The sequence below is a fragment of the Rhineura floridana genome, chromosome 5 (genome assembly GCF_030035675.1).
Source record: "Rhineura floridana isolate rRhiFlo1 chromosome 5, rRhiFlo1.hap2, whole genome shotgun sequence".
Lineage (NCBI taxonomy): Eukaryota > Metazoa > Chordata > Lepidosauria > Squamata > Rhineuridae > Rhineura > Rhineura floridana.
This window is the reverse complement of record NC_084484.1, coordinates 164,484,361-164,507,114: the sequence shown is the minus strand read 5'-3', so window position 1 is coordinate 164,507,114 and position 22,754 is coordinate 164,484,361. Positions and strand designations below refer to the sequence as shown.

At 40.5% G+C, this 22,754-nt stretch overlaps 1 protein-coding gene across 8 annotated transcripts in view; it reads left to right on the top strand.

The window, feature by feature from the left end:
* Nucleotides 1-22,754, top strand: part of YAP1 (Yes1 associated transcriptional regulator) — a 132,631-nt gene that overhangs the window by 92,946 nt on the left and 16,931 nt on the right. For 2 of the 8 annotated variants that reach the window (XM_061628747.1, XM_061628742.1), the window contains 2 exons: nucleotides 7,343-7,536; nucleotides 10,147-10,194. In XM_061628747.1, the coding sequence (XP_061484731.1) occupies nucleotides 7,343-7,536; nucleotides 10,147-10,194 (242 nt within the window). The remainder of the gene's footprint in view (nucleotides 1-7,342; nucleotides 7,537-10,146; nucleotides 10,195-22,754) is intronic. The other 6 variants (XM_061628748.1, XM_061628744.1, XM_061628750.1 and 3 more) reach the window with 3 other exon arrangements.

The following is a 22,754-nucleotide window of genomic DNA, read 5'->3' as shown; positions in this document are numbered from 1 at the left end:
CATTGAACATAGTGGAACTTGCTTTCAGACAAACATGTTTGTGCTGCACATTTATAACCTTATAGCTTGGTGCTTTGTGACTTTGAATAGTTAGCTGTCTGCAGAGTTTCTGCTCTTCAGAATAATATTATATACATATAATTGGAAAATATTGTGTCCTTGCGTTCGCATAGAAAGGGATTGGATATACCTAGTATCTTGATTCTTTATAGAATATTCTTAAAACTACAGCCAAGATGCAAATACAGAGTAGAAAAACTGACTTAGACAGCATTCTGTCCCAAAATGTTCCTTACTGAAGTGCGTTCTTCAAGAAACAGAACATAACACAGGTAAATTTATCTGTATAAAGTGTTGTTCCCCTCATTCCAAATCCCTCTTTTCCTCTTAAATCCTTCTCTTTCCTCTATGAAACAAAGACTTTTTTGTTCCTTGCATGCCTGTGAGGTCTTTGCTACTAGCCCTGAGTCTGGGTGCTGAGCCTCCTAGTTAAATGCTTCCTTGATACCCATGAAAGCAAAGAACAGGAAACTGGTAAATCCTAGCTCTGGCAGATAAAGGAAGTTATCCCCCCCCTTTCTCTGTTTAGGCAGACTTTAAAAATGAGCGAAATATTTAAAGATCATTCGAAGCCTTTCTTGAGCCTCTGAACTGGCATTAAAGGTACATAAAAACATTGGTGCTCCATATGAAGGTTGTACAGCTGGGGCTTTATTTGTATGGGCTTTGCTGTACAGCATCCGTTGCTTTGATTAGTCATGGATTCTTTACCTCCCTCTTGCCCCAAGAAATGTGTTGCTTGCCAGGTAGAATGTTCAGTTTCTAGCACAAACAAATGTTTTCCCCAGAGCTATTATACTGGATGGCCATTTAAAAGAGAATGTCATACTATGAAAAAGTTCTTAATTTTTCTTTGTGTGTTCCATTTGCCGATGGAACTCTGGTAGATCGCAGATAAACCCACAGATGTATGTTTGTTTTACAACTCATTCTCTTCTGCACTTCTAAAGGTTTTTTCCTCCTTTTTCTAAAGGCCCTGGCAGTCCTCTCCTTCCATTTTACAGGTAGAGTGATGAGACCAATAAGTGCTGTTGTGCCACTAGCCCCCCCCGATGCTTTTATTTTGTCTTTTGTAGGAGATGTTCCTGAAGGAATTGCTCATAAATGTTAATCATTTGTGCATCTTAGAACTGGCTGGAAATATGTTCAAGGAATTGAAAGTGTTTGGTTATTTTTGCCACATGTCTATAAATAGCCTGGGTTTGATCTACAGCCCAGTAGAGCTGGCCGATGGCTGTCTATTTACAACCGAAATGGAAACTGGCACCAATTTCTACATGAGCCTATATTTATCGTAAATGTATTTTGTTTCTATGACCTAGGAGCAGCCCAGTTGGCTAAAACGTGTAATCTGAATAGCAGCCTTGCAGCTCAAGCCCTTGGTTAGTTTAAACTGACTTTGAGAACCCTTGATGTAAACGAAATTGTGAAGTGAGCCTCCCTAGGGAGGAGCTGTCATCTTGGTGTCCTGCTTTCTGTCTTCCCAGTCATCACTGTTCTGAATTCAGTTTGTTCGCGACTTTTATTAGACCATTCTGTTCTGGTTGAAAATATATGGGAAGATGGTTGTTCTCAGCGATAGGAAGAGAGTTGGATCACTAAATACTGAAAAGACATCAAAACAGAAGTGTACATTATGGCTGTGACCTCAGCAGCTGGTTTTGAGGCACACAAAGAAGGCTGGACATGCATGCCAGGGCTTCTATTTTATTTTAAACAGCCACTCCTTGTACAGTGTGAGCAACTACGTTTTAACTTTCCCCCAGTTTCAAAAGTGGCTTGACCTGCTATTGGGGAACTTGCTGTGAAATTTGCTGGATTCTCTAAAATAGTGGTTTGTAACAGCGGACTTCAGTTCTGTGATCCCTTGCTGGGATGTGTTTGTGTTTTGGGTTGCACCCATATACAGAACTTTAGCCAAGACATGTTTCTGAACTTTGATGTTCCTTTATCTTCCATTTCTGCTTCTGATTATAGCGCACATAATTTTATTCGATTTGCCCAGTTAACACAATACAAAATTAAAAGGGACAAAAGGTACATAAGCATTCTAGTTACAGTGACTGAGTTAAGAAAATTCTTAGGGTTGATGCATATGAGGAAGAGGCTGGTTTAAATCCAAATTATTTTGGCATAGAATCATCTTTATTGCACTGTTCACTGTGTGGAACGTTGTTTTTGATTTCATCATGCCATCCATAACTACAAATGTCCTTCCTTCTAAACTTGTGATGTTAAATGTGACACGCAAGTACACTATAGTGTTGAACACCCGCCTTGCAGTTTGGATTTACAGAAGCCATAACATGGTTATTTGGGGGATGATGCCCTTGTGTAGTAGTTAGAATTGCTGTGTCAGTCTCTACTTTCATTATGCATATCTGAGATGCAGTTGGAAATCAAGAGTCTTGTGGGCCACCAATCACTTAAAGAATTGTCAATATAAATAAAACAGAGCAAGCAACCTGCAGCACTGATTTCTCCTGTTGTACAATTAAATCAATAACCAAAAAGTAATTGTTGTTGTTATGTGCTTTCAAGTCGATCATGACTTATGGTGACCTTATGAATCAGCAACCTCCCATAGCATCTGTCATGAACCACCCTGTTCAGATCTTGTAAGTTCATGTCTGTGGCTTCCTTTATGGAATCAATCCGTCTGTTGTTTGGCCTTCCTCTTTTTCTACTCCCTTGTTTTCCCCAGCATTATTGTCCTTTCTAGTGAATCATGTCTTCTCATGATGTGTCCAAAGTAGGATAACCTCAGTTTCATCATTTTAGCTTCTAGTGATAGTTCTGGTTCAATTTGTTCTAACACTCAATTATTTGTCTTTTTTGCAGTCCATGGTATCCGCAAAGCTCTTCTCCAACACCACATTTCAAATGCGTTGATTTTTCTCTTATCCGCTTTTTTCACTGTCCAACTTTCACATCCATACATACAGATCGGGAATACCATGGTCTAAATGATCCTGACTTTAGTGTTCAGTGATGCATCTTTACATTTGAGGACCTTTTCTAGTTCTCTCAGCTGCCCTCCCCAGTCCTAGCCTTCTTCTGATTTCTTGACTATTGTCTCCATTTTGGTTAACGACTGTGCCAAGGTATTGATAATCCTTGACAAGCTCAATGTCCTCGTTGTCAACTTTAAAGTTACATAAATCTTCTGTTGTCATTACTTTAGTCTTTTTGACGTTCAGCTGTAGTCCTGCTTTTATGCTTTCCTCTTTAACTTTCATCAGCATTTGTTTCAAATCATTACTAGTTTCTGCTAGTAGTATGATATCATCTGCATATCTTAAATTATTAATATTTCTCCCTCCAATTTTCACACCTCCATCATCTTGGTCCAATCCTGCTTTCCGTATGATATGTTCTGCGTATAGATTAAATAAATAGGGTGATAAAATATACTGCTGTCTCACACCCTTTCCAATGGGGAACCAATTGGTTTCTCCATATTCTGTCCTTACAGTAGCCTCTTGTGCAGAGTATAGGTTGTGCATCAGGAGAATCAGATGCTGTGGCACCCCCATTTCTTTTAAAGCATTCCATAGTTTTTCATGATCTACACAGTCAAAGGCTGTGATGTAATCTATAAAGCACAGGGTGATTTTCTTCTGAAATTCTTTGGTCCGTTCCATTATCCAACGTATGTTTGCGATATGATCCCTGGTACCTCTTCCCTTTCTAAATCCAGCTTGGACATCTGGCATTTCTCACTCCATATATGGTAAGAGCCTTTGTTGTAGAATCTTGAGCATTACGTTACTTGCATGGGATATTAAGGCAATAGTTCAATAATTACTGCATTCCCTGGGATCCCCTTTCTTTGGAATTGGGATGTATATGGAACGCTTCCAGTCTGTGGGCCATTGTTTAGTTTTTCATATTTCTTGACAGACTTTTGTCAAAATTTGGACAGATTCAGTCGCAGTAGCTTGTAGCAACTCTATTGGTATGCCATCTATTCCTGGTGATTTGTTTCTTCCAAGCATTTTAAGAGCAGCTTTCACCTCGCATTCTAAAATTTCTGGTTCTTCATCATACGGTTCCTCTGTGAATGAATCTGTCATCCTGGCATCTTTTATAGAGTTCTTTAGAGTATTGCTTCCATCTTCCTTTTATTTCATCTCAGTCAGTCAGTGTGTTCTCCTGTTGATTATTCAACATCCCTACTCTTGGTTTAAATAGTAATAGCTACTAACAAAAAGTAATAGCTGGATTCCTGCAGCCCCGTGTTCAGATATTATATGGCCGTTGAAAACACTAAATTACTATTACTAATTGGATCAAAGTCTTGCCCTGCTCCCAAAAGTGTTATCTGGCTTTTTAAGGTGAGCACTTGAGCTACTTTCAGGGACCGTTATTTTTTCATGCTCTGATGTCTCTCACAAATGTCGCATTTCAAGCCCAAAGAAACCCATCTGAGGCATTTCTGTCCAATTGTATTTCCTTGGTGTTTCAGATATGCAGGCCACAAGCCAACTTGGTATATGCTGCATCAATGCCTCTTTGAAGACTGCTACTTTTGCAAAATATTTGGATCATTGTTTCTGTTCTGTTTGCTTATCAGTAAAGGACATAGTTACATTATGTGATCAAACCAGAAGTTTTTGTCTGTCTCTCTGTGTCCAGCCATATGCTCATATTTATTGCACAATGGAGACAGCCCCACATACACCCCAGTTCTTTCACAGCAGTATCTGGAGGCAAGAAGTATATTGCCAACATGAAGCCAACCAAATAGTTGCAAAAATGGGAAATCCTACATCTTTCATTTGGCTTGCAGGAATTATTAATGCTGTGTATTTTAATTGTACTTGGCTATATTGATACATTTAGTGCCATTCTACTGCTTTCAGTTTTCTTTTTAAAATGATAATATTGCTTATATTTAAAAGGAGTATATTGCCACATTTATTGCCTTGGCTAGTAGCCATTTATGAGCCATGAAGTTGTAAAATCCTACTAAAAAGCCAGTGATATAAATGGTCATTGTAACACTGTGTGGCGATTAATTCCACATGCTAATTATACATTTCATGGGAAGCTCATCTCTAACCCACATATTTATGGATATTTGATCACCTAGTTTACTGTGTTTTCTGATCATATTTTGATAATGATCTTGTCACACAAGCACAATTCTTTGTAATACTTATATATGGCCTAAAATATGCTGGTATTCAAAACTAAGTATAACATTGAGAACAGACATATCCTTTATTAATTCTTTAGCATCAGTTTATTAGCACAGTTACATGCAGAAGATTTTGATGCTCCAGGATTTATTATTTGCTTTGGTTTGTTTTTATAGGAACTCTTCACCGGTAGATCCTAAGAGGAAGAAACATGACCAGCTACCACATTGTAGCCACTTAATGCATGTCTTGTGTAGTCATTCTACTCTGCTTATCATGCCACTCCAGCCCCTACATGTATGAATGAAGCTTAGAGATAAATGTGTCTCCATGTGATGAAAGTCACCGTGGGATCAGTGGTAGCTTCTGGCTCCATGACAGTGGAGCAGTGGAATCCGCTATGGGTTTTAGTCTGAACTTTCAAGGAACAACTTCAACAGCTCCCTGAAAGTTCAGACTAAAACCTGGAGCGGATTCCACTGCCCCACTGACATGTAGCTGCCACTGCATGGGATTATCTGCTTCCACTCAAAGGACATGTTGTGAGTGATGTCATATTTTCCCCCATCTGCTTTGCTCATTGGGCAGTATTTCTCTTTTAATGTATTTTCTGTTTCCCATATTTCTCTCTTTTTTGCCCCTCCCTGCCTTGATTCTTTGCCCCTGTAACTGTTCCTTAAGAATTTGAAGCATGATTTAAGATGCTGGCCTTTTTAGATCCCCAAATGGCTTGGCTCCAACATAAGTTTATGCCAACAGACCTATTCAGTTGTTTAATTTTTTTCAAGATAAACCAGTCATTTTTATGATTATTTTGTATTGGTTGTTCATGTGTGTTGTGTTTTATTGTATTTGTATATATTGTTGGTTCATCTCCTTGATATTTATGAGTGTGCAGTATATAAATATGTTTATAAGATAAATAATTCTGCTCCACTCAAATCATGCAGATGTACTGTTCATTGAGACTGGCAAGGAAGATCTTTCTGTGTGATCCCTAAGTATTGGAGATGTATTCATGCTTGTGGTCCATAGAGCCACACCTTAAATCGCTGTGGTATTTTATTCTTCATTTCAGATGGTCAGATGTGTTTATTTATCATGAGCTACCTTGAGTATCGTTTTATGGAAAGGCAGATAAACATTTTAATATGATTTTTTTTTTACACAAGTTGGGAAGGCCTTTTTCCAAGTGTCACCACCAAATGAGATCTAGCAGGCATCAACAAGAAGCAGAGACTTCCCTGTGATTGGAATGTCCTCCCCAGATAGATTTGCCAGTGCCTACATTATTTTCAGTGCCAGGGGAAGACTTAAAAAAATCCAAAAAAATCTTCCAGCTTTTTAGATTTTGGCTTTAAGACCTACGTGCATCTAAATTCTATTGCAGAATCTCACCCACATGTGTGTGATACTATTCTTCTTACTGTGTTTCATGCTGTAAAGTAATTGTTTTCTGTTCTTTTACCATTTTTATGTATGCTACCCAGATAACTTTGGTTATAGGCAGGCATAGGAATCTAAATAAATACTCGAAAGCTCAACTGAAAAGTTTTGATCTTTAAGAAAACCCAAGTTCTGTACTCTGAATAAACTGCACATAAATTGCTTATGCAATTTATAGCGGATACAGTTCTGGCAACAACTATTTTTAATAGCACTGGAATTTACAAAATGTTAGAAAGGGCTGGATAGGTAGAAAAGGAAAAAAGAGTTGCAAATGTTGCTCTAACAATGCCTACTGTGGATGCTACTTGAATATTCAAACTCTGCTTTACAACCATGTGGGTAGAAACTTTATAGAAGTAATGAAGCAAACATTCTCATGAAACCCAATTGTCAGAATCATTGATCAGCAAACAAATGACTCACAAGCTTGAGTTGGGTCATACTTTTGTCTGTGTCTTCAGCCATTTTGAAGTTAAATATGCCACTACTCACTTTAATACTTATATGCCACCTTCCCCATCAAAATAATCCATGAGACAGGCTACACATGTTTTGGCATTTTGAGACATGATTATGTCTACCTTTGAATGTTTACCTTAAATACATTTGGAAATGCACTTCGGAATATCGCATTCTGAACTATGGCTTAAGTTGCTTAAAAATGCTTGCCCTATTGTTTGCTTCCACAGCTATGAGCCAGAGAATCAGCCAAAGTGCTCCAGTGAAGCAACCACCTCCACTAGCCCCGCAGAGTCCACCTGGTGGAGTGCTGGGAGGCAGCAACTCCAACCAACAGCAGCAGATGAGACTACAGCAACTTCAGATGGAAAAAGAGAGATTGCGACTGAAGCACCAAGAACTGCTCCGGCAGGTGAGGCCACAGGTTAGAAATTCGCTTCCGCTATAATGTCGTTCGTTGTGTGTGCATGTGTGGCTGCCATTGTACTCACTCACTTGTAGTTCCAGCAAGCGTCAACAGTTTGGATGAGGAAGAGGTGCCTTCTTTTTGTGCAGAAGGTAAAGATTCAGACCTGTTTATTCTAAAGAGTATTTCCTTCACTAAATTTATCAAGCAAGTAACACAGATGCAATGTATCTCTGGGTCAGTGACCTCTTCAGAATACATCTGTTGTGTGTGGTGTTGTGAGGTGGGTTTGTTTCTTCCCCCACCCCTTGCAATCTATGGTGTAAACTTCCTACATTGGCACTCTCATAACTTAAAACTCTTCCACATGGACTGCAACCTGCTGGGCTGCTTTGCAAAGTTCTTAATACTGTGCATGGAAAAACCTCTTCATACTGAATTCTCCAGTTTCTTGAGAAAGGAGCCTATAGCATGGATCTGGCCTTGTTGTGTTGAGGCCTCTGACTCCCTTGTAGTTTAAATATTTCCCACATTGTTGTTATATGCCTTCAAGTCGATTCCGACTTAAGGCAACCCTATGAATCCTTTTTTGTTGTTGTATTCATAGGGTTGTCATGGTAAGAGGTATTCAGAGGAGGTGTACCATTGCCTCCCTCTGAGGCTAGTCCTCCCCAGCTGGCTAGGGCCTGCTCAGCTTGCCACAGCTGCACAAGCCAGCCCCTTCCTTGTCCACAACTGCCAGCTGGGGGGTAACTGGGCTCCTTGGAACTATGCAGTTTGCCCACGGCTGCACAAGTGGCAGGGCATGTAACCCCTGAGCCACTCCCTGTGGGGGTGATCTTTAGCTGGCCCTTTACACCCAGGGGACACAAGCGGGGATTTGAACTCACAGACTCTGGACTCCCAGCCAGACTCTCCTCCCCACTGTGCTATACCAGCTGTCATTTCCCACATAGTGTCAGTAAAAACAAAACTGAGTCTCTCCATAAGGACATATGAACTGCAATTGGGCTGTAGGGCAGATTAGTCCACACTTTGTTTCCAGCAGCAGCGAACCAAGTGCTTCTGAAAGCTCACAAGATTGCTTGTTCTTGTTACTTGCCCCTAACGTCCTCATTTTCAGAGGTATCCTGCCTTTGTACGTGGAGGTTCCATTTAGCTCTCATGGCTTATAGTCATTGATTGACATGTCTTCAGAATTTGTCTAAACCCTTTTTGAAAGAAATAATCAAAGCCTGTTTCCATCCCCACATCTTGTGGTATTGAGTTCTAGAAGTTGTCTGCGTTGCAATTTGAGAGAACCTAGATCTGCTCAGGAGAAGTCCTGATCATGAATTCTGTTACTGTATTCATTTGGTTGTGTTGGACTTAACTTCGCAACACCTGTTTAAAAGCAACCAGTACTATTTTTTTTTGTTCGCTCATAAGCAAATGTGAAATTTGTCACCATAGCATTTTGCTAAGCCTTTACACTGGATAAGGATTCTTAACAGAGTGTGTAGTAATTATACGCACACACATCCCACTATATGCAGCTTCTTTGTGATTTATGAGACAGAAATTGGGGGTGGGGTGGGGTGGGGAATTCATCCATGTTAGGCAATGTGTATGTTGCAAGCTAAACTCAAGAGCCTAACTTTCTTAAAAGCAAACTGGAGTGTTTTCACTTCAGTTTTAATTGTTTTTTTAAATCTTTTATGATGTTTCCAACATGGTTGTAGACTGATTGCTCCTTTTGCTGTTTTATAACACTGAAGGCATGAACCCAAAGAGACAATGAAGCTTACTTTCTGGAACTGTCGCTCTCAAATCAGTGCTTCGTGTCTTAGATCTTTTGCTAATTATTGATTAGCTCCTTGCTTCAATGTCTGGGATCAGCTTTTGTGAGCGTTGTGGGGCATCGTAGACATCCTAACCTCTTTTAAACTTTCCCTCTTCTGTCTGGGTGATGGGTCCTGCATCATAAAATATTTTCATGCTCTTGGGAGTTCACTTTTTCAGGCTTTTGCCTTCATCACTCTTGCTTTACCTGCCCTTATCCTGGAGTCTAACTCTCACTCTACCTTATGTACTGAAGGAATATTTGTAGAAATAACTACTTCGTGTAAACTGGATTATTGTGGGATGTATTTCACTTTTAAAAAACCAACATTTGTTAAAGAGAAGGACCTTTTCAGCTGAAATGATCTGAGCTTTTCCTGTAACTGCTTTGCTATTAATCCTCAAACAAATTCATATGCCGCTGTGCCAGCATGCTTTTAGATAAAGCTTCTAATTTTGGATTTCTTTTCTTCTTCAGTAACTTCTTCTCAAGAAGTTGACTAACTTCAGGCCGGACAATGTTCTCTACCTTGATGTCCCCTTCTTCTTGTTCCCTGTCTGTTAAACGACATGCGTTCATGTGCTCTGTAAGCACTCCTAAGCGTCTTGTTCCATTATGCAGCAGCTTTTGTCAGCTCTTAACTCCCTTACCCTTTTTGTCATCTTTTGACTGTCGCAGGAACTTGCCTCATCAGAATGCTTAGAGAGCGATGTGTTTGTCAAATCAGCCTACTGATCCCAACCATGCACAGTGCAAGAAGAAAGACAGAAAGTAATGCTTACCCATCTTATTTCTTTTACTCTTAGGCATTGCGGAATATCAATCCCAGCACAGCAAATTCTCCAAAACGTCAGGTAGGCTCCTAACAAATGTTTCAACAAAAATAAGAAACATTTTTAACTTAGATCAAGCTATACAAGGTGCTTGGGCTACATGAAGGTGCTTGTATTTTATGAACCGCAGCCTGCCAATAACCCCAGCATGCCTGAAAAGGAGCTCTGTAAATTTAACAAATAGTTGGCTTAATAAAATATATTTTCTTGCTTGTTTTGTGTTTTTCTCAAACATGATGCAATGATTCCCAGATAGCATTTGTCGCTTCTAGGTGTAGTGCTGAAGAGGAAGCTCTATGGCTGTAAAGTTCTGTCTTAGGTACACAAGACTTCCTAAAATGTTCCACTTAGCCAGAAAATACAAGATCTCTGTTTCATCTTCAAGGGTCTATGTTGCCTCAACACAATTCAAGATGAATGAAACTTGAATATCTCCCAATCAGGCTTGCTAATCTTCCTTCTCTGGCCACATTATAACTCCTTGTTGCCCAACATCAGCATAGGCATAAAAGTTCTATTATCAAGTCAGCTGCACTAAATATCAGTATAATTGATGCTTTCATATTAACTGCTTTTCCTCTCATTTTAAGATTTGCTATACAAATAAAGAGTTAAACATCTGATATTCCACATAAAAATCCTGTGTGGCACTTGAGATGCCCCATGACTTAGGTGTCAGTGATATGGCAGCTGTATAACATCATCTTGATACAGCCCAGGATCCTTTACCTTGCTGTTGTGGAAATGGCTCCTTTTTCTGCTGGGTTTGGCCATGGAGCTTTGAGTAAAACGAATTTTTATAGGCTGTAGGGTGCATGAAGAGAGACAGCATTGTGTGTCTCTTGACTGTTAAAAACCTTATTCAGTTAATCATATTTGTGCTCTGTCCTGGTTCAAGGTGCTCAGGATGACATACGTGGAGTCAAACAATACTCTCAGAAATCTTAGGTTAGGTTGAGACTTAGTGTCTTGGTCAAGATGCTTTGCTTCAGAGTTGAGGTGGATTTCAAAGTCTGACCTTATTGGCCCAAGTCAACACACCATCCACTATAGTACACTGGTTTTGTGTTCATGATCTTGTACGTGTCATCTCATGGCATTCCAACTCAGTGTATTATGAGTTTGGCTAGCTGAATGTTATCAAGACTGTTTCAATTAGCCCGGAAGCCCAGTAGCCTGCTTTTCCTTCATCAGTGCATGAGCTTTGCTGTCCAGCTTTGCTATCAAGCAATGAAGTTTTATTTTTCAGTGTGCTCTGCGCAGGTGGGGAGAAAAAGATCAACATTTTGTGTTGTGACTTTAACAATTTACTAGCTTCAGTATTATGCTTTACTTGCTCCAAGCCATTTCAATAATCTGATTTTAGTAGATAGTAGAATTTGGCTGAATTTCATCTGGTAGCCATGGAGAATCTATGAAGATCTTTATTTCTTCAAAGCTGTGGCTACAGGAACTTTTACAGGAATGCTGACTCTCAGCTGCCTTATGTCAGAAGCTCATGACACCTTGTCATTCATTTGCTTTGTCAAAACAACCTATTGGATTTAGGCCAAATGTAAACTACTCACGATAGGCTCTTGTTCAAATAGCAAGTATTGCTCTAAATTAACCGACTTCTCTCCTTTTCCTTTGCCCCCTACATTGTAGAGCTTAGGGCCATGATTAAAGCAAAGCCCACATATTTTTCTTCTTTCTGTCACTGTGAGAATTGGGGGAAAAGCTTGCTTCATATGAACACATCTTAGCACTGATATCCTGTATCAGGTTTGTTGTTTTTATTAGAGAGATTGTCTTTAATCAGTCTAATATTCTTGTTAGCTTTAGAACTATTTTCCTCAGTACTACCTCTGTTTGGAATTCTAATTCTTCCTGGTGCTGATCCCAATTTCTGCCTCTTAGGGCAGTTCCTATTGAATTAGCACTTTGTATTTAAAAATATTTTGGTCTAATATTTTCAAAGACACTGAGGGACCTAAAGGTCAACTTCATCTCCTGTTGGAATTCACATATTGTGTTCAGTCAAAATAGATTGCAGAGGCCATCTAGTACGAGATCCACTATGCAGAAATGGTCACAATAGGTTATCTCATAGTGTGCTGTGAGCAGAGAGCAGGAGTTAGTAATAGCATAATATGTTCACAAAATCATAAGATGCTCTTGATAAGAAAGTGAACAAGGAGATAAGAAAGCAAAATAATATCTAAAATGGTCTCATCTGGGAAAATTGCTTCCTAGCCCTGTGGGGTTATTGATTCATTCGGCCAGATAGGCGGCCTAAAAATAAAATTTTATTATTATTATTATTATTAAGTCCTGATTGGAAAGGAAGGTTGATCTGTTGAGTTCTTTCCTCTACAAAAGATTCCTTTTTAGCAAAAGGCTTTAGCATCAGATATACCTTTCACATTTTGTAGCCATATCTATTGCTGCAAGAGTTGAAATGGTGATCCCAGTAGGCTGTAGGTGTCGTATTGGTCCTAACTAACATACCCATTAGCTTTCATGTTTAAAGGTGTACTTGAAACTGTTTCAGGTCCTTTGCTTGATAAATTCTTGAGCCATGTAATACCCAAGTGACAAAAAAATCTATGCATTGTTGTCCGTTGTGTTTTGTCCTTGTCATCTCCATCCTCCTTTTTATTCCTTTCAGTGACTCTATAAAATCTCTCATCTTTTCAAATTCAGCTTCATGAGCAAGTTGCTTGCCTTCAAATTCATTTGTGAGGTCTTTCAGCTCATGCTGTTTGTTCATTTTGGCATCCTTCTCTGAACGTGTGTAGGAATCAAAGCTGTTGGATTCAAGCTTTGCCATAAACCCAAGGCCTCTGCTTAAGTTTTTTAAAAACAAAAAACTTTACTGCATATATTATGTCCTCCTTGGAAGGATAGAACTTGTTAGTATGCTTTATTTGAGCTTTCACAAAGCCAAGCCATCCTCTTCCACCATGTCAACAAGCCTGGCTCCCATGTCACATTACTAATGTTTATTGATTGCCTGGATAGCCTGCATCATCAGCCAAATGGGAAGGGAGGAAACACATTGCATGGAAAGTACTTAGGTTATCTAAACATCCATGCATTACTGGCGCAATGTGGGAGCAAGCTACAGGAGAATAGTTCTATGCTTATGATTTGGGCATTTCATACTTGGCACAAACAACCCACCATCATTACCCTCCTTTATAATGCTTTGTGTAATACATGTGATATGTGGCTTAGGAAAGAATAGTTAAACCATGGGTAACCCATACAGTACCCTCCAGATGTTGTTGTACCATACATCCCATCAGACCCTGGGAAGCCATATTAGCGGTCAGGGTTCATGGGAGTTGTAGTCCAGCAGCATCTGAAGGGTACCACATTGGCTACCCCAGAGTTAAACTTCCACAAATGATTACCCATTTGAATTGGTTAGTCTTCATCTCTTCTGTCCCTGATCCATGTGTCAGCAGTCAAGCTTGGTGCAGTCCCTTCCTCTTTCCTGCCCCCAGTGCTGCTTATAACCACTTACCTGGATCATCATTTTCAAAACTGGGAAGTAATACTGGTGTGACAATTTCTGGCTAACTGAATAAAGTTGTTTGAAAGATTCAGAGGACAGCTACAAGAATGATGCAGAGGTTTCAGCAAGTTATGGGTTTCAGCAAATATTTGGTCTAGAGAAATTTAAGGAAACAGGTTACAGTTTTGTTTTTTAGAAAAACAACTGTATAAAGATTTTGGAAAGAACATAATCAACTAGTCATCCATTTCACTGGGTATATGGGACAAGAAGTAACAGTTTGAAACTGAAAGGGGATAGATTTCCTCCTCGTTTTTTGAAGATTAAACAAAAGAGGGGGGAATGGTAAAAAAAGTAAACTGCTCAGAGAAGTTGTAGAATTGCATTTTCTTAAAAGTTTTAAAGAGAAAACAGGTTGAGCAGGCAGGTGTCTACTGAATGCTTAGGTAAGTAAAAGATCCTGCCTTGGGGCAAGATGAGCTAGATAACCTGATGCTGATTCTATAAAATGTTGAAATAGAGCAGCAGCTCTCTATTTTTTCTTTACATATCTGTATCAGCATGTTTTGATGGTGCCTGTCCTTGCTGAGTGTTATAAAATCAGTGATTAACTTCCCCTTCCACATTAATGTATGCCATTAATATGCAAAAATAATATGTTTTCCTTTTTAAGCTGCTGAGCCTTGTGCACGTTGACCTCAAGCAAATGAAAATGGGCTGGTGCATACCTTGCACATATTTACACTAGTATAACGCAATGGGCTGCCATAGCTAGAGGAGATGTTTCACCCTAATAAAAATAGGTTTGGGGGATAGAGGACTCTAGATTCTCTAGACTCTAGCAGCAGCTCACAGAACCAAATCTTACATGGGAGTCATCACGCAGGTTTTTTTTTTAACAGTGAAAGTAAACTTACTTCTTGCCTTATTTGTTGAGGTCCAAAAGGAATTCTCTCCCTCCCCCCCATCACTTTGGCTAGCGATCGATTGCTTACAGTTGCTTGCCTTAAAAGCTCTGTTACCTCCTCTGCAGGCACCTTTTTTGTACTGTGTACCCTATAACTGTGCATGTAGCATGATACAAACTGCATTATTATAGAGGCATTTTAATGTGTTAGCTCAGGACCATTGCACATTCAGCAAATTTGCATGCTAGTCCTTCCTGCATTGTACCTCCTCAGATGTGGGATAGCGTTTTGATTGAATTGCATCTAGTCATGTGTCATGTCAGTTTATACGGAAAAGAAAATCTCTACAAATGGGTCTTAAGATGATGCAGTGGTCGGTTCTAAAGGGAGACTTACTATCATACAATTAAATTTTCATGCTGCCTTGCTTGCAGCATTTTGTGCTTGCTGTTGTCTTGGAATGAATGCCCAAAATATGCCTTTAAGGGGATGGGTCTCTTTTGAATTACAATGTGTAAAAACAGGCTTTTTCATCTCATGGAACAAAGCTATTAAGGAAAACCTACATATCCCACCCATCTTAAGAAAATTTATGGTCTAAAACATTCTTATTGTTTGAGATGTAAATCAGCAGCAGACGCTGCATTTGATCCTTGTTTTGTATCCTGGTTGGCAGCCCAAGAATAAACCAGTTGTCCAGTTTGGATGTAATGGGAAACTGTCATTTAAGAACCCCCAGAAGTCTTGAGTTAATGGCACTTGAGAGGAGAGAGAAGGAAGTGCAGTGTTTGTTTTTCAGTCTCAAGAAACAATCGAAAACCAAGATCTGCCAAGATAAGCAAGTCAGGATTGCCAGCTCAGCCAAAGCTGGCGCAAGTCCCCGAAAAGTAGTAGGGGGGACAGGGGGGAACTTGTTCTGGATCCTAACTCCATTCAGCTCAGTCAACCCAGCAGAACATATGCTGACAAAAAAGGTGGTGTCAGTCAAATATTTTAAAGGCTTTCCCTCTGCCAGGGGCTGGCTCATTTGGCAGTGCCCTCGCTCCTGAATGGAGTTTGGATCTGGCATACTTTATGCGCCACCTTAAATTAAGCTGGTGTAAATTATGGTGGCTTCCCATAGCTAGGATTGCTCCCTAATACTATATGATTTATTAGAAAGAGATAATTACATCTGCACCAGGCTGCTGTGATCAATATGACGGAACTGACCCCTGTGGGACCCCATACTGGAGAATCCAGGGTGCTGAGCAATGTTCCCCAAGCACCACCTTCTGGAGCCAACCTGCCAAGTAGGAGCGGAACCACTGCCATGCAGTCCCTTCCACTCCCAACTCAGCCAGTCTCCCCAGAAGGACACCATGGTCAATGGTATCGAAAGCCGCTGAGAGATCAAGAAGAATCAACAGAGTCACACTCCCCCTGTCTCTCTCCCAACAAAGGTCATCATACAGGGCGACCAAGGCTGTTTCCATGCCAAAACCAGGGCTGAAACCCGACTGAAATGGATCTGGATAATCAATCTCATCCAAGAGTGTCTGGAGCTGGCCCACAACCACTCGTTCCAGGACCTTGCCCAGGAATGGAACATTTGCTACCGGCCTATAGTTATTAAGATTTTCTGGGTCCAAGGAGGATCTCTTCAGGAGTGGTCTCACTACTGCCTCTTTCAGGCAGCCAGGGTCCACCCCCTCTCTCAGAGAAGCATTAATCACTTCCCTGGCCCAGCCAGCTGTTCCATCCCTGCTAGCTTTTATTAGCCAAGAAGGGCAAGGATCCAGCACAGAAGTGGTTGCACAAATCTGTCCAAGCACCTTGTCAACATCCTCAAGCTGTACCAACTGAAACTCATCCAAGAAATCGGGACAAGGCTGTGCTCTGGATACCCCACTTGATTCACTTGCTATAACACTGGAGTCTAAGTCCTGGAGGATGCTAAAGGTTTTATCCTGGAAGTGCCTAGCAAATTCATTACAGTGGGCCTCTGATGGTTCTACCATGTCCCTGGGGCCAGAGTGTAATAGCCCCCGGTCAATTCTGAAGAGCTCTGCTGGGCGGCAGAGTGATGATTTGATAGTGGCAGCAAAATTTTTTTTTTTGCTGCCCTCACTGCCCCTAAATATAGCTTACCATAGGCACTTACCAGTGTATAATTGCATCCACCAGGAGTTTGTCTCCATCTGCACTCAAGCCGTCTCCTATATTGTTTCATCGCTCTCAGCTCTGGGGTATACCATGGAGCCGTACAAGCTCTACACAGGAGAGGGCGCTCAGGAGCAATCATGTCAACCGCCCGGGTCATTTCTGTATTCAACAGTTCAACCAGGGTTTCGACAGGAGTGCCAGCCCAATCAGCCGGAAAAGTCCCCAGAGCCCTTTGGAAACCATCCGGATCCATTAATCTCTGGGGGCGGACCAACTTAATAGGTCCCCCATCCTTGCAGAGGGGAAAAGCCACTGTAAGTCTAAACTTCAGCGAGCAGTGATCTGTCCATGACAGAGGGACTGATGCAAGGCCCCCCACATTCAGATCACCAACTCCCATGGCCAGTTGCAAAGACCAAATCTAGAGTATGCCCTGCTACATGTGTTGGGCCAATGGCATATTGGGACAGTCCCATGGTTGTCATGGAGACCATGAAATCCTGAGCCGCCCCAGATAAGGTGGCCTCGGCATGGATGTTGACATCCCCCAGAACCAAAAGTCTGGGGGATCTCAGCAGTACACCCGAGACCACCTCCGTCAGCTCAGCTAGGGAGTCTGTTGGGCAGCGGGGTGGGTGGTACACCAACAGAATCCCCAGTCTGTCCCACTGACCCAACATAAGGTGCAAACACTTATGATGTTTTATAAGATGCTCTGTTTTTAATATGTTTTATAGGTTTTTTTTAGCGTTTTGTTATTTGCCACCCTGGGCTCCTGGGAGGAAGGGTGAGATATAAATTTAATAAATTGAAGCAGACGATCCTGAGGACGTGCAGAACCTACCGAAAAACCTATCTAGTCTTATTTTGGAAGACGTTACTGTGTTAGTATTTGTTGTAGCAAAAATGCACCTTAAAGACTAACACATTTAGTGTGGCATAATATTTAAAAGACTGGAGTCTACTTCATCAGATGCATTAAGTGTTATCCTGAATTGGTATATGGGTGTAAAAGGAGGGGGTGTACAAGCAATGAGGTCAAAACGGAACGGAAAAAATACAGACTATATTACCTTAAAGCTTCAATGTATGTAAAATAATTGCAGTGACCATTCACAAAGCAGTGTTGATGATAGCACAAACATCTTGGCACTGGTAAACTAATTAATATTAATAGGTGGGGTGAGGGAAACCCCATTATCTCAATTCAGGCAACACATAGAATCACAGAATAGTAGAGTTGGAGGGGGCCTATAAGGCCATTGAGTCCAATCCCTTGCTCAGTTCAGGAATCTAACTTAAAGCATACGTGGCAAGTGGCTGTGCAGCTGTCTCTTGAATGCCTCCATGAGACATTCATAATAGTAAGTAAAACCATAGAGTTGGAGTCACATAGTGTTAGTTGAATGTATGGTTCATTTGGGTGCTGATTATGTAATTAGAATAGAACATTCCTCCCTGATATGGTAGCTTGCTACTTGCAGTTTTTAATAACATGAGGATAATGTTTTAAAATGAGATATTCTATCAGCAGTCTAAAGTGGTGGAGTCCAGGAAGGGCTCTACCATGCCAATTAGCAAAACGTGTAGCTCTGCTCTCAGACTAAAGGACATTCTGGACATGGCCTACCCAGTAATATTGTGCTTTTAAATTTTAGAAATGGAATGTAACAGCCCTGCTGGAATGAATCCAAAGGTCCATTTAGTTCAGCCTTCTATTCCTACAATGGCCAGCCAGATGTCTGTGGGAAACCCATAAGCAGGACATGAGCACAATAGTACTCTTTTGCTCATGTTTCCAGCTACTGCTTCTGTTAGCGGAGCCATTGATAAACAAGTTAATTATTATGCTTTGTGTGAAGAAATCTTATAAATTGATGAATAGAAATACAGTAGAACATCACTATAACATGGAGGTTGGAGGACAAAGGATGTACCTGCGGTATAGGGCTTCTGCATTATAATGAAAACTGCATTGCAAGGGCTAAAGCCAGCGAGTACTGGTTCCTAGTGAGGCAAAAAACCTGCTGTAGCTGAGGAACTGACCAGGAAGGAAGAAGCAGAGAGGGAAAATCAAGTCGTTGTTTTTAATAAAAAGCAACTCCACAGAAGAACTTGGAAGAAGGCTCAAGAGAAAAGCAACCTATAGGGAAAAACTGCCAGGAAGGAAAAGGACAGGAGGGAGGGAATGTCAGGAAACAGATTTTTTTAAACATTAAGAGAGAAAAAAGACCTAGAAACACCCAGGGGTAGCAAACAGAAGACTTGCCAAAGACAAGGAGCACAAAGGACAAAAAAAAGGTATACAATATTTTACTTGGTCACACCCACAGTATATCCAGTTCTGTGGTACATTGAGACACATTATAGCGAAGGTCTGCTGTGATGTGAGAACCTGTATGGTAGACATCTATTTTAAAAGTGTTTGGACTTCTAACAGCCTTTTTATGGAAATGCTGTTCATTTGCCCGGATCTGCCTGTAAGGTCTGGCAGACATATTACTAAAACATGGAACTGGAACAGATGAGGGCACCAAAATCCAGACCTGAAGTCCATCTCTGTTCCACCCAACATTTTTGCGTATATGGCATGTGAACAGTGAATAGTAAGACTGTGTGTTCTCTCAAGGCTTCAATGCAAAACTGAGCTCTTCTGTTTTTCAGTTTCCTGGCAAAATAAAAAACTTAATGTGTGTGAGTGAGTGATTACAAGTCAGATGTCATGGTGTTCCATCTTCTCCGAATGTGGTGCAACCCTTTGCCAGACCTCAGAAGCACATACTACTACTCATTCCAGGTTGCTGTGCAGTTTTAGACTGTTCAGAAATGATGAAGGAATTGCTTGAGTCAATGTAATACTAAGGTCTTTTTTCCTCCCCCCTCCCAAGGGCTGTGTATAGGGAGCACTTCAGTATCCATCTTTGAAGCAGCCCTAGAAAAATAAACAAGGCTTTCTTCTCTTTTTTCAGGAGGCAGTAAGGAGTCCTATGTGGCCAGCTTCAAGGCAGTGTGTTGACTGACACAAATATGTACAAATTGTGAAACTGAAAACTGGTGCAGATGTTATGCAGCCTGCTTCATGTGAATGGTCCATTCATGTGAGAGTTGGGCAGGCTCATGGTAGATGGTTGTTCCTTCCCCTTGATCAGAAAAACACACAGAACAGACCACTTGTGTGAGCAACTAGTCGCAGCAGGATATTTTCTGATTAAATAAGAGAAGTAGCGCTATTTCATGAATCCCTTCCTGTCTTGTTACTCCATTCCCATGGGCACCTTTTTGCATGCGTAAGCTGGCCACATCACAATTGTTAACATGTGATGCCAAACCATAATTTGGTGGTACGTGGATAAGCTTTGAGGAGCCTCACACTTCTTCCCCTTGCATGTGGTGACTCCCTGCCTCCTGTCCTGGCTTGAGGCAAACCATAGTTTGCTATTTTGTCTGAAGGTTCAAATTATGTGTTTGCCTGCAGGGAAAGGTTTATCATGCATGCGGGGAGGGTGGAGGGAGGTGAAGGAGCATTTGAGACCTCAGTGTTAAACCGGTTTGTTGCTATGACTGAGTCTAGAATCTGCACCAGCTGTTTGGTAAACTTTCACTAAAAAAAAGCAAATCCAAATGTAACATATGTAGCTATTGCTGCTTTGTGTAGTAGGGCTCCTTACAGAGCAAAAAAATAAATTAAAAGTAGAATATGCAAGTGGGTTTGAATACATGTGGTGTGATGAAAGCAAGAGTGCTTAGCTACTGGTATCATTGTGATCTTAGCTTTTGTTGTCTGTTTCGTGTGTGTGTGTGTGTGTGTGTGTGTTTAAATAGTGTTTAATGCCGCCTTAGAAATGCTAAATCTGAAATGTGAATACTTGATTTATTCAAAATATTTTTAAAAGTTGTGAGCACATTTTAGCTTCCATGGAAAAAGGAGGGGATTTAAGGGAACAGCTTTATGCTTTAGTTGAAATTTAATTTCTAGTATACTGATCTTGTTTGGACTGTTTACTGATTTGCTCACGGTTGTTTTAGGACAAAGTCTTAGGATTCTGCCACTGTTTGCACTTTTATGAGAAATCTTATGAGAAGTTGTTAGTATTGTCTCTACAGAGTTGCAGAGAAAGACAACTCTGACAAAATGCCTGTGGCTATGTTGTGATAAACTGCCTGAAGGAGTTGTTCCACTGGCGTGAGCAATGCAAACTCGAAGCTGCAAGCTTTTTTGTGAGGTCACATCTTCTCTCCCATGAAAACAAGCTGTTTTACTGACCATGTTGAGTGGACTTTTGATTTGAGCAGAGTTTTCTTAGCACCTGTCAGCCATATCTTAACATAAGAGCTTGTTGGATCAGGCCAGTGGCACATCTTAATGTCTTAACACTCTGGGAAAGGGTGTTGCTGAACAAGGATTTGAACCAAGTCTTAACCCTGGCCTCCTTTCTTGAACCTGTTTCCAGGAACTCCTGTCTCCTGTTCCCATAATTACTCGCTCTTCTTTCATCTTCAGAAGTCATTTCTTCATCTCTTCTCTGAAATAGTCTGCTAGTGTTCAGATGCAGTCAAGCCTGTTAGTTCATTTTCAAGACAAGTAGGACACCAAATTCTGAGCGATGTTAAAAAAGCATTTAAAAACAATTAGGGCCAATGATCTGATTTATTTTGGCCCTAATCTAAATATTCCAAATCTGTGGAAACTGAGTCTTCTACAGTTCCTCTTAATTTGGAAGATTCCATTCATATTTGGCAACTGTATTCCTTTATAAAGTTTTTTTTAATCTTATGATAGTAAATACTAGCTCTATTCAAATACATAAAAAGTAAAATTAAAAAGTGTGATCCATAGCTTACAGTTGGGCTTATTTATAGAATTAGTTCCTATTTAGGTTGTAATAAATGTAGTCTTAAAGCAATTATGCAATGGCTTTATTCTGTTATATGATCTCAGTATTTTGAGCTCATGATTCCTTTGGTAAAATAGAATACAAATATCTCTAGAATAGACATTTGGCCATAATAATTCCTTAACAAGTCTCCCTTATGGAAAGCACTTGGGTGCCTGTGGCAACCAATGTTGTTGCAATCACTGGAAAGAAAGAAAGCTTGATTTGATGGAGTTTCTGATTACTCGACATTACCTTGAACCCTGTGACTCTGCTATAGGATTGTTTCCTACTGGGCATTAAGAAATGCTTCTGAGAAAGTAAATGGAACACTGGGTCATAGGCAAAAGGGCTGATGTCCATGTTTTGTTTACATCCCCTTTAACATTTGGATTGTCGGTCTCAACAAATAGTTCCCACAACAAGGTGGACAGGGTAGAAGATGTGAGATACCCCTCTGAATTCTCCTCTGGACCATGAAGTCAGTAGACTGGAAACAGTTTTCAGTTGTGTTTCTGGCTGTTCCCAAAAATGGTTTGATTGCCCTGAGTTAGAATTTAGAGTTTTCAACATTTCTAGAAAAAAGGTTCCTTCCTTGCATATCTGTTGAATAAATATTGAATAGGTTGAATTGAAGCTGAATCTTGGTAAGACAAGGTGTTATGTGGTCCACATTCTTGGATCTAGAGGTGGGGGAGACAGCCTATTCTGGATGCGGTTCCACGGAAGGAGTAGGTCCATAGCTTGAAGGTACTCCTGTACCAACATTGTCACTGGAGGCACAGGTGGCTTTGGTGGGTAGGAATGCCTATTTCCATCTACAGCTGGTTTGCTAGTTAAGCCCCCTTTGGACAGAGATGACTTGGCCCCAGTACTGGTAACTGTTGGCCCCAGCACTGGTAACTTCCAGATGGGATTGTTGTGCTGTATTTGAGGCTGCCTTTGAAAATGGCTATATATGTTCTATACAGAATATATAGGTTCTGTATAGGTTTGCAAAGATGGCTTATGTTCAAAGCCTGTCTAATGTCTGATACTTGTATTGATAGTCTGAATATATATAGAATTTATGTTGTCCAATACAACAATTCTGTATGTTAACAGAAAGATGTTTTGCATTTGGGGGTTTCTTTTGTTTCGTTCTATATCCTG